The sequence below is a fragment of the Microtus pennsylvanicus genome, chromosome 16 (assembly GCF_037038515.1).
Source record: "Microtus pennsylvanicus isolate mMicPen1 chromosome 16, mMicPen1.hap1, whole genome shotgun sequence".
In the NCBI taxonomy this organism is placed as follows: domain Eukaryota; kingdom Metazoa; phylum Chordata; class Mammalia; order Rodentia; family Cricetidae; genus Microtus; species Microtus pennsylvanicus.
The window spans coordinates 44770638-44783481 of record NC_134594.1 but is presented as its reverse complement, the minus strand read 5'-3'; the positions used below and the strand labels follow the sequence as shown (position 1 = coordinate 44783481).

Sequence of the window (12844 nt, the reverse complement as noted above, 5' to 3'; positions counted from 1 at the left end):
CCCTTGCTGAAAGATGGACGAGTGTCTGATTTATAGCCATTGACTCTATTATTTCTAGGAAGTTGTTTAACTCCATTACCCTTTAGGGTTTAAAAGAACATGGACTTGTGATTAAAATAGAAAAAAATCCTTTCATTGGATACACAGAGAAATTCCTCAGAGGACCACTGTTTTTAATCTACACGAATACTGCCTCAGAAAAGATATATCAAAACTATTTTTATAACTTACAATTGTTTACTATGAACTTCTACATAAAAAGTAATTATATGATATATATTCTAATTTTGTTTTAGTTTCTGTTTTATAGTTTTGCACATCTTTTTTCTTACAAGTCTTCCACATGTACACAACTTAAATGTTTTGGACCCATCTATTTACTATTTATTCAGAGTTTTATTTATTTATTTATTTATTGGTTTAGTAGTTATCTAAAATATATTGTAATAGGAAATATAGAGAATTGGGTTAGGTATTTTTAAACTGATACTGGAAAGATTATAAAATAGAAATAAAAGCGTTTTTTTTTTCCTGAGTGAAAAATGGTTTAAATAGAAACAATCAATGTGAGATTCTCATTCTGAAAAATAACAGTAACAGTTTTTAATTGTTTTAACATGTGATGGTAAGTAAGAATTAGGCGCTTGTTTTCTTGACTATTAACCTAATGCAGTTTGTTGAGGATGGCTTTTAAATATTCTAAGGAATATATTAGATTATGAATATTTAATTGTAAGTTATAACCATGTTCAACTGTTGGAGTGATCAAAAACCTCGGTCAAGTGTATGAGTGCCCAAAGCAGTGGTAAGGAGCCCAATTCAAAAAATTTTTTAAAAATGTATCTTTTAATTTATTAGGATTTAACAATTTCATCTGCAAAGGAACCCACAAAAGCAAAGCTTTTAAAAAACTGAACCGCAAATGAGTCAGTTGTTTCAGGCTCCCTGTGAAGACCAATCAAGCATCACTAATACAGTTAATAGGATCCCTATGTTAACGAGGCCGCCGCTGCTGCTGCTGCGTTCCCCTTTGCTGAATGATTCAGGTATAGATACAACACCACTTGATTTTAAGGCTGTGTGACATTTGATTTGCTTCTTTTCTCTAGAAAGCTATGATATCTGGACTGGGAAGGGAAAGGCTTGTATAAGTGGACAACGCAAAGGCTCATTGCAACAATTTGTAAGGTCTATCCAAATCTTCTTCAGAATGTGAGTAAAGCCTCAGGTTTTAAAGGACCCTTGCCCACCACACATACGTTAACACATGCTCTTTCACAGAGCTAGAAAGGGGACTGCATATGTTCGGCTTAAAATGTTTACTTAACCACAATAAAAGGCTAGGGTAGATTTCCCAAGTGTGCCCTTGTACCTGCTCCGATGTGAAAATTTAAACACACTTTCAAATCCACTTCCACTCATTTATCATGCTTGACTCATGAGTCAAAAGTCCCTTTGAAAGTACTGTTCAGCATGACTGGGAAAATACCTTCTTTCAGTTTTCTCTCTTTTTCTCTTTCTTTTCTGTAGCCACACAATATGAATGAAAACTCTGACTTAGAGCAAGGGCTCTAAAGAAAATAAGACAAAACACTCTAAGTTTTTCCAGAAAGGATATAATACTGACAAAAATCCGGGCACATTTGACTTTGTGAGCTGACTCTTCTCTTTCAGATATTCAATCCTGGGCTATCATATTACAGTAATGCAACCCCAGGGTGGTCTTTCTAAAACGAATGTGGTAACATCGTGATATGTTTATTCTGGGGGAAATCTATTTCAAGGTCTAATTAGACACTTTTGAAAGTATTTCCCTGTCCCTTTGCAGAAAGACTCTTGCAGGGAAGTTGACTTGTCATAGGATCTTAGCCCCTACTTGCGTTGTCGTATGTAAAGTCCTAAAAGGATACATGACCTTTCTAACGCTTACTGTCTGCTTGAAAACCCAATTTTATAGGCAAACTGCATAGAGTTTCGACAGTGAAGGTGTTAAATCAATACGTGAAAGACCTGGATCAACACCAGATTCTTTGCAGTAGAAGTTAACACGTGGTCAGATCTATGAGCTGCAGGCAGGCATGGGGATCAAGGCTTAAAGGTTTGGGTTCAAAGGAAAGGTTTTAGGCTGGAATTCAGAAACACTTCTCCAAAACTCCATGCATGTTTAAAACCAGCTTCTCACTCCTGCTCCTTACGGGTGCACCTCACAACCTAATTTTATTGCTAAGAAAGGTGGAGTTCATGGGATGTTCAGCTACTCCTGCAGATCTTCATCTTCCTGTTTCTGCTTGCAGAAAAGGGAAGTGCCTCTGTAATTTATTCATTGAGATCAGATCTGATAAATACGCAGCAGCATTCAGCCTGTGAACAGGATTCAGCTGCCCATGTCCTTGAACATAACCACGTTCAAACACTTGTGAAAGGAAACCCTGTCTGTCAGCATAGCGAAATACCGGGGCTGGGCAGGTTCAAACGTGACCTGCTGAGATGAAAGCTCACGCTCAGGAAGGCTGCAAGGGCGGGAAGGAAAGGCAGGAATCAAGTTTCTCCTTACAGGCTTTAGGAGAAGATTGGTGCAATCTGCTATGGTGAACAGCTCAAATGAACTAAGCACTGTTCCTTCCACGTAAATTCCTAACTGCCAGTCTAGTCTCTAAAGCAGTCCTGAGCTTCTGCTTCTGACAGACTGTGACAGAGTTGATTGCTTCTTCTCTCTATTGTTCTTTGTGTTAGCTCCAGCTCTTCTCATGTTCCCATTTGAACTAGCTAACTTCACTGAAAACTTGGTTAATATAACTACTATTTTGTTGTCTAAATCGTGGGAGATTAGATTTAATTATCAGAACTTTTGCTCTTAAAAGATAAGTCAGTTTGGACAAAAGTGATGGTTTCAAAGAAAAATTCCCACTTTATGTTCCATTGCTGTGAATCTGGCCTTATCAACGTGAATAGTTACAATTTGCCCTATTCCGTAGATCTTTCTAGGTTTACAAAATGGATACATCTCTGACCCCAGGAATACACAGTAAAAATGACTTCTAAAAAACATCGTCATTTTTTAACCCTAAACCTAATTTTTCATCTCTGATCTTTTCTCTTGAATCTCAAAACATAGATTAGCAATGATTCTCATCAAACCGAAAGGAGTGCTCCATGAGAAAGATGTTTGATGAGATAAGAAGAGACTGGTGTTTTCAGCAGAAGTGTCTCTTGATTTTCCTCCTGTTTACAGTCTTGTTTAATACATCCCGTGCTTAGCTGATATTAGGATGGGTTGCTTAAGTCTATCGCCAAAGGCATTTAAACTCTCCCTTTGGGAAACTGAAAACCTCAGGCACTAAGAGAATCAAATGAGGTCCTCACCTGAAGAGAAAGCTTACCTTTGGTTCTTTTCCCATAAAGAAAAGCTTTGCCCACCACCTGCCGTGGTGGCTTATACAGGCTGTCCAAGTCCATCTGCCACCGGTCAGGCTCTAGATACCGAATCAGCTCTTCCAAGGTACTGAAGGCCGTCACGGCATTGTTGAGCAGGTCCAGCGACAAGGCTGAAGGGTGGAACACTGAAGGACTTGTAGTTTCGGTGACTTGCTGAAAGTAAAATAAATCTCTCGTTAACTCTCCTTCTCGGTGTATACATCAAGATTCTCACCTGTGGCTGGAAGAACATGGAAAGCAAAAGTACTTCCAAGTCAGAGTAACCATTTTGAAACAGAGTCTAATGGTATATAGCTGTAATACTACAATGCAGAAGAAGGCCGAGATAGGATCTAGGATTCATTTATGATATTTTATTTATTAACAAAAGGAGGAGCAAAGCAAAATGTAACTGTTTTTCAAAACTCTATGTAGATGAACTTTGAGCAGTGGTCCGTAAGGAGTAAGACACTGCTCTCTCCACAAACTAAGGTTGATGTGACGATTGTAAACAATTAAAAGTGTGTGCAGTATGTGTTCATTCATGGCTCCGTGGAGCCCAGTACCAGGTATGGCTTATGGGTTTAAACATTCAAACAGACAAAAAGATGAAAGCTCTAAACATCTAAATACAGGTCTAAGACATAATAAGTCTGTAGAAGAGAAAAGCATGCTCTTCTCATTCCCATAACTAAAGAAAATCTTCAGTTCTCTGATTCAGAAAGCACAATGACTCCAAAAATATTAAAAATAAAGCTTAACCTGCTCACCTGAAAATAAAAAGCATCTAAATTCTGAACGGTCAGCTTGAAAACTTTCCCTTGTGGCTTTAATTTTAAAACTTCAAATGTATAATTAAGGTAAAAGAGAAACACCAGGAAAATATATTGGTGATCTAAGACAGTTACAAAGCCTATAACCAATGCCCCTTTGGTAGTGGAGTCTCATAATTCCTTGACAATGCAGTGTATTCCCTCTTGGTTATCCTCCAGAATTTTATGATAAGACTCTGTGGCTGAAGACACCTTATGATTTAATCATGAATCATGGAGAAATAAATCTGGTACTGACATGGACCTTTCCTCCCGATTTTTCACGGTGGTGGAAGATGCTCTGCACATGACTGGGGAAAATAATCAACAGTCTTACCCAGCTCTGGACACAGCCATCAGCAAGAACCATTGACTTGCCAAGTTAGACACTGGTGCAGTAGCGGCACACGTGTTATGTGGATAACCACTCTAACCACTCGGATTGGTTTTAAGCCCCATTCCGCAAAACAAATCCAATACCAGATACCATTATCTGCCCAAGAACCTATGGCTAGACAAGTAGGCTAGACAAGAGGAGAATCTGCAGTTAATAATATGCTAATAGAAATAAATTAGACTCTAAATAATTATATACATAGATTAGTGTACCCGTCAACCCTCATCACTAAAGGGTTTTTTTTTTGTTTTTTTTTTTTTTTTTTTTGCTTTTATTGGTATAGATGGAGATTAACTCAGAGTGATCAACATTTAGAGAATACAAGACTATGTAGTGCTGGGTTCTAACTGGGACAGCCATATCAGACACCCTCCTCACCAGACTCAGGGATCAGTGAAGAGGCAGCAGAAAGATTATAAGAGCCAGAGGCTCTGGGCATCTGCAGTGAAACACATTTGATAGACATGAGAAGGCTATGGCACACATGAACTCACAGTGGCTGTGATTGCACTCACAAGGCCTACACAGGATCAAACCAGCCCAGATGCCAGCATAGATGAGTGAGTTCCCATGAAGTTCCATCACTAGCTGAGTAACTGTTGGCAACTGATGGTTGCGAGAGGTGAATGATTAGTTTCCTTAAGGGATGAAATACTATAGCTGTTACTTACGCTCCAGAAGATGGTCCTATTGTCATGCACATGTAGACATCACTAGGTATTATCTCTCTGTTTTTGTCTGTGTGTATACATATTTATATAGCTATAGCTATATCCAGCTATATCTATCTACCTATATATTTACACACACACACACACACACACACACACACACACATATATATATATATATATATATATATATATATATAGAGAGAGAGAGAGAGAGAGAGAGAGAGAGAGAGAGAGAAAGGGAGGGAGCGAGAGAGAGAGTACATGAAGTTAGGAGGGAAAAATAGGATGAATAGGAGAAGAATAAAAGAGGAGGGAGAGGAGGTGAAGTTTGTCAAAACACATTCACGTATGAAATTCTCCAAAGTACCATTAATGAAATCTCCACAGTTCAAACATAGACTCACAAAGAAAACTCTTGTACATTGTATCAACTTTTGTCTTATTTTCCACTTTTCACCTTCCTTAACTTAGAAAATGGCCTAGCAAGTAATGCATGATAAAAATGAGAAGAATTTAAAATATCTCGTAGAAGAGATGGCTTTGAGGTTTGTTGTCTGAGTTTTCTGTCCTGCCTGGTTCCCACTATCGTTAAGTCCCAAAGAAATCACACAGAGGTCTATATTAGTTATAAACGGATTGGCCCATTAGCTCAGGCGTCTTATTAACTCTTATAACTTATATTAGTGCATTATTCTTGTCTATGCTAGCTAGCCACGTGGCTTGGTACTTTATTCAGCAAGGCAGCCACATCTTATTTCTTCTGTGTCTGGGTGAGGACTGCAGAATAAGCTTTCCTCTTCCCAGAATTCTCACGTTCTCACTGACCCACCTCTACTTCCTGTCTGGTTGTCCTGCCTATACTTTCTGCCTGGCTGGGCTAATCAGCGTTTATTTGAAATATAATTGACAGAATACAGACCATTGTCCCACACCAGAGGTTAAGAGATTATACTGCTCTAACAGAAGACCAAAGTTCGATCCCCAGTGCCCTCACAACCTTCTAGAAGTCCAGCTCCAGGGCACTGTCATCTTCTTCCAGCTTCTGGAGACAACTGCACTCAGGTACCCATGTACACAAAGATAGAGGAGGGAAGAGTTCAAATATATCATTAAAAACTATAATAATGAAAAATGAACCATTACAATCTAAACTTCTGAAGATCAGTTTGAGAAGTTGCCCTGCCTGCTTTAAAATACTAGATTTGTCAAACAGAATTAAGGCACAAGACAGACACTGTGAGAATGCCTTAAATCATGATCATCAGTAGGCTAGTATATAGAATATTTCAAAAGAGAAATTAATCGGATAGAAGAAATGAGCAAACTGCAGAGAAACCATGGAAAGATCTTTAAGTTTAGAAAATACAATAAGACCTGTTAATTCATGCAGAACAAAGTAAGGTCACCTTTGCATACTAAACAAGAGGAGATACTCCTGCCCACATATGGTTTAGTAAAAGATCCGAATGTGTTTTTGATGGGGTAAACGACCTGAAATTCCTGAACTGTGCCTAGAGGAGAGAGCACATGGGAGCATGCCTCTTCAGAGCTGTAGCTAAGCTCAGTGGAGACCAAAGACTGGCGCATATCTTACCTCTATAATTAAAGTAAGTGCAAACACATCCATCACAATGTTACTTGGAACAGAGAAGCAATGGAGGCAACCTACATACTCACATAGAGGAGAATTCATGAGAGCGTTATAAACAAAAGCAGGAAACAAAATAAGTTGACAACTTCAGGAACGGGGAGGAAGTTTGAGTATTTTTATCACAAAGAGCAAGGTTCACTTTTTTGTTCAGTTTTTAACACTAACTCAAGGTAAGATGTGCCATATCACAGTTCAAGTGAAAAAAAGGCATGAACAAATGCTCGGTTTTCTACAGTGTGAACGCCATGTGTCAGATAGAAGAGGTCATGTGAACCGTGATTTAAACTGTGTACCCCTGACTGCCCTGCCAGGTTGCCAGTTCTCCTTGCTGCCCTCAGGTCTGTTGGAATATGTGTAGAGAAGCTACGGTTAGAACCAAGGTTACAGTCAATAGCATCAAATACCGAAAACAGGTATATAGTATTGGATCCGCAAAATGGACACTTTGTGTGTTCAATGAAACCTCCATGACGAAGTCTCTCACAAATAACACTGTAAGTGCAGCCTCTTGTCACGTGTGTGTGATGTGTCAGCCTTTAAAGGGTTAAATTCAAACGAGTAAGGGAAACACTATCCCTCCCTTCAAGACTCCCCAACCATACTAAAGTACGGAAAACCTAACCGTGTACTCTTTGAATATAGCGAACAGTCTGTGGGCAGAACAGACTGAAGGCCTGCATCTTGTGAGTTCTGCTTCTCCTGCGCTGCTTAGGGGGATTTTCAGAATGGGCAGACAATGGAAAACAGAAGTTACAGAAGAAAAAAAAATACCTTCTAATTTCTTTCCTATTGCAAAGGCCATTCATTGTTCAGAGCAGAATTTCAGACTTTTTCTTCTACATTTAGCACAGGGAAAATTCAAACAATATGTTTGATATTTAAAAGTATTTAAGGATCATCAAAATGGCTCTAAAAGGGCTCTCGAGCCGATAAAAAGGCACCCACAGACCAGTCTAAGGACTCAAGTTTGATAATCAGGTCTCACATACTGGAAAGAAAATAAAAAACTCCACAAATTATTCCTCGACCACTACAAGTGTGTTTCTGCATGCAAAATCCACCAGTAAATAAATATCTTTTACAACTTTAAACATTTATGATTGAGCTGTTAAACTTGAAACATGTAAAAGACTGCTCAGACTTGATTTTTATCTTCTGCTTTTTATTTTCTTTCTCTAAAGATGGGGACCCATTGTGGGCCAGCAGATGGCTTATTCTGGAATGTCAACAAGTAAATGAACACATTCACCTCAACAATCCACCACATGGTTTTCAACTCTTCCTTTCAGGACAGTGGGGTCACCAATTTTATTATAATCCATCTACTGACTCATTTAGCAAACATTTATTTGTCAGAAGCCTACAGGGTTGGCACTGTGGACCAGAGGATAGAAGGTTTAGGCTGTAGGAAGCTTAGGATGAATATTCTTCTGCCTTCTCTCGCCAAAGAGAGTCAAATGGACCTTTGGCTGCTGTGAATCAGGTACGTGACCGGACAAGTGTCACACAAATCCTGCTAGGTGCAGATCACCAAAAGTGAACTTGCTATAAAAGAGTAGCTGCGGAACAAATTTATTTTTCTTCTTCTTATTGAAAAGTATCTGGCAGCCCATGAGGTCAAACAAAGTGCTAGTCAAGCGGAGCCAGGCAGCAAGCCTGGCTAAGTAAATCTCCTCACAGCCTTTTCCAGTGAGACATTTGATAGCCAGTGTTTTAGCGCTCTGTGTTTATTGTGGCTACATCCAGTGTTTATGCTCCTATTATCATCTCTGCCTCTTCATTCGAAAGAAGAAAAGCTGCCTCCCTGCTTGGAAAAGTACAATCTGAACTGCTCATGCACTCACAGTAAATAGTTACTGCCTTTGAAAAGACTCTAGCTTGTTATTTCATTAGGGTCTGTGGGGTGAATGCTATTTTAGAAACACAGCATTCACAACGAGGCTTCTCTAGACAAATACACGCAAATGTTTATCGCGAGTAGCATAGCAACTACAAAACTATAGTGTCAATTGCGATTTATGGGCCGGTGTTCTCAGTCAACCAGGTGCAACATATCTTAGGCCGATAAACGGTTACACTTCATTCATGCCTAACACAGTTAGTAATGCATATTGGGTTATATGGTTGTAGTTTAAAATAAAACAGCCAAATCCAAAAAAGTTCAAAGTCAGGTATGCGCCTGCACTCCCTGGTACTCAGGAGGTTGAACCCAGGAGTTCAAGGCCAACCCTGGTAAGGTGGAGAAGCTTCCTCTCAGAAAGAAAGAAAAGGAATTTAAAAAGTCAAGCCTTGTGTAACTGCCTTCGCAGAGGTGTCTCCAGCCTCATTTCTATCATGTCAAGCTGATATATTGCACAGAGCTTTGGTGTGAGGAGCTTAAGCTGCAGACAGGGCATGCAGACAACACTGCCTGCCAGGAACAACTGACAGGCAGGTTTGCTAAAGACACAAGAATGCTCTGGAACAATCCGTTTCAGCATGCTTCTCTTACTTTCCCCTGGCTCTTATCTAAATTCATCCAGAAAAACTTATCTGGGTTTTGTTTTTAAATTATTTTTAAGCCAGCAAGGCCAAGCCAATGCTTGCATTCCGAGGGATGAACAGATGTTTAGTTCTGGGTGGGTGATGGAGATTATATAGTTACGTGAAGACTCCTAGGGAAGATAGCCAGCTGTGCCACATCCAGCCTCTGGGGAGAATCTTATTGGAAAGAGCACTGTGACTAAATTTCCCTTGGTAGGGTCAGTCTTTGAGGCCCAAAAAGTAACATCAAAGCAGGACCTCCGTGTCGAAGCCTGCGATGGCAGTCCAGAGGCCACGAACGTCACAGCTCCATAAAATCCCCCAAAGCAGCAAGGTCTCGCCTAATCTCATGTATTAAAAAAAATAAGATGACAAGTTTGGCCAAAATTACCTTAAATAATGTGCTGCTCATGTTCCTAAGTACCACACCTTCCTAACTTGGTGGGCTAACACTGGCAAGCAGCTCCGTTTTCTCATCCAGTGATACTTGAACCACAGCCTCTAACTACATTTGTCAAACCTGGCGCCTTTGCCTTCTAATCCTCTTCCTTTTACGGGTTTGCAAGTGCAAGCTAAAGAAGGAACTGCACCCAGGTGTTAGCCACCGAGGTTTCTGCTCCCGGGTAGGGCTCCATTGAAGCAGATGCCTTGCTATGGGCAAGGTGGGGTAGCTGCTGGGTATTGAGTGAGTCCACTACTTTCCTCTTTTGAGGTAAAATTGTCCAATAGAAGTACCAGTTCCCCAAAGCACTGTCCACAGCAGCGTCTGTGGAAAGCCAAGTTAAGTTTGTTTGGTTTTGTACTGAGCTCTGAGAAATCATTGCTCTAAATAAAAACCAAAGACAGGCAAAACAAACAAATAAACAAACAAACAAATAAATTCTGGAATAGCGTTTAGTAGCTGAAAACCCATATGAGTGAGGTGTCATGTACCCTTTACCATATCCCACGGAATACTCATGAAATTGCTCTTTACAGTGCTCAGGACATGACGCACAGTAAGAAAGAATATGAAATAAAAACAGTTAGAAAAAGCCAACTTGCAAAGTTTGAAATGGTGTCTACCTCACCCCAGAATGCTAGAAAGTGCGTTCTCCCCGATATCTCTCCTCACTCAACAGATCACTCCCAGCCACGAAGACAAGACATGCAGTGTGTGGAGGGATCCAAGGAGAGAGGTTGCTGCATTTGATAGATGGTCCAAGGGACATGTTCAATACATTAACAGTCAGAGAAGAGACTATATTTCATTCTTGAGTGAAGGAGGTTATTTTGAGTATTTTTGTTTGAAATAGGCTAATGAGGGAGCTGGAGACATCTTAGCAGTTCAAAGCTCTTCTATGTTTCTGCAAAGGATCTGTGTTCAATTTCCAATAACTCAAAACCATCTGTAACTCTAGTTCCAGGGAATCCACTGCCCTTTTCTGACCTCCAAGAGCACAGGGCACCCATAGAAAGCACATACGTACACTCAGGCTAAACACCTAGAGATATAACTTACGCTAGTCTGTGCTGTAGGAAGTGGCATGACCTATTGGTGTGTCTTGGCATCTCTGTGCAGTACTTGGTATACACACAGGGCAGACCATAGTTGGTTCTTCTCCACAGAGTAGGTCTATGAACAAAAGTCTGACTCTGCTAACTGAGATTTACATTCACTAGCTGTTCTGCCAAATAGGAAATTAGTGTCTCACAAAAGTGAGTACTGAAGTGAAATTTGAGTGTGCTCATGGCCATGATGACCTCTTCCCTAAGGAACTTAAAAAATAGTTAGAATTTCTTTAATTTGCATCTATATCAGTTTCTTTACATGAAATAAGACAAACTATGCAACCAAAAATTACAGTTTCATTGATCAGTCCCACTGGACATGGTTACCTTAATTACAAAGAATTGTACCAGTGACAATTATTTTGACTAATACTGCCATTTATTTTCACATCCTTGCAATCACTCTATGACATTCCTCTTCTGCTATAATGTCTTTTGTATTTTTCCCCAGATCTGAGCACCGCCCCAAATTGTAGAACAAACAATGCTTTGTTCTTGCATTGTGTTCTCTTATGTTGGACACACTGCTAAACAGTACATCACACAGCGAGAATTTACACAGGTCACAAAAATCACCTATGGCAACAAAGAACACATATCCCTGTGAACCATTACTGCATTGCCTCTACACTGCTAAGAGAACTCTACTACCCATTGATATAGTATGATATGGCTTTAAAAGGGGAGTAAGAAAGAAGGCCATTTGTTCAACAGAAAGGTCTATGTAATATGTAACTAGCATATTCCACACTAGGATACTTATGATGAATTCTAGAGCCACTATAATGTTCCCATCTCTCTGTGGAAAAATCACAATCTTTAGGTAAGAGCCACAAAACAGAGAAGATGCCAAGTGCTGTGAGAGCAACAGCAGCGTAGAAGGACCATTCTGAGAGCAGAGCACAATGGTGCCTTCTGAGGACCAATGGCACTGGGAAGCTGGGATGGGAGCACTGTGAATATTAAACCAATCTGGATCAACAGAGAAACCCAGTCTAGAAAAACAAGCAAGCAAGCAAAATCCATCACATTCCTATAAATCAAACAAGCAGGAAAGAAAGGAACCAAAAAATCCAAATCTCATTGAAGACACACACACACACACACACACACACATACACATGAGTAGTTTGGGCAGTTTAGTAGGGCGGGAGATTCATGTTTTAAGAATACAAGTTCACTTACATACACGACAAGTACTACAAGCACTTACAAAGGCTTGATTGGGGCAGCATACTTTAGACCTAACAGGATGTACTTGAACTTTGCTCTTCCTTAGGGAAAAGATGCAGGCTGTGAGGCTACAGCAGACATCGTGGAGAAACCTCTTGTAGCAGGTTCTATTAATAACTTGGTCTCTCTCTTTAAGGACCTGACCATAATCGTCCAGAGTAAGAGTATACTTTAAAGGCAAGCTGGTAGCAATAGTTTGAGTTAAACTTCAGTATCAGAAACACAGAGGAGTGAAAAGTTCACACTTGATTTGAACACTCATTTGTTTTTATGGTGAAATTATCAGGCTAGTACAAAAAATAATGTGTGTGTGTACATGTGTGCATGCATGAGGGTGTGTATGCATGGATATAAAGACGTGAGGAAAACAAGAGGAAGTCAGTACTCTCCTTCCAGCATATGTGGCCCAGGCATTGAACGCAGGCCATCAGGACTGGGAGAAAGTGTCTTTACCTGCTGAGACATCTCCTGCCTCCCCAATGGGCTACTTATCCAAGTGAAAAACAATAATGGAGAAATTAGATCTGAAGTCTTCACTGCTGCTAGTTAGCCTCCACAAGGCCTAAATGATTAAATGTGTGAGAGCTTC

The 12844-nt window shown here is 39.9% G+C and overlaps 1 protein-coding gene across 1 annotated transcript in view; it reads right to left on the bottom strand.

Moving 5' to 3' along the window:
- Positions 1-12844, bottom strand: part of Pdgfc (platelet derived growth factor C) — a 145423-nt gene that overhangs the window by 6405 nt on the left and 126174 nt on the right. The window contains exon 4 of the mRNA XM_075950776.1: positions 3381-3588. Within this exon, the coding sequence (XP_075806891.1) occupies positions 3381-3588 (208 nt within the window). The remainder of the gene's footprint in view (positions 1-3380; positions 3589-12844) is intronic.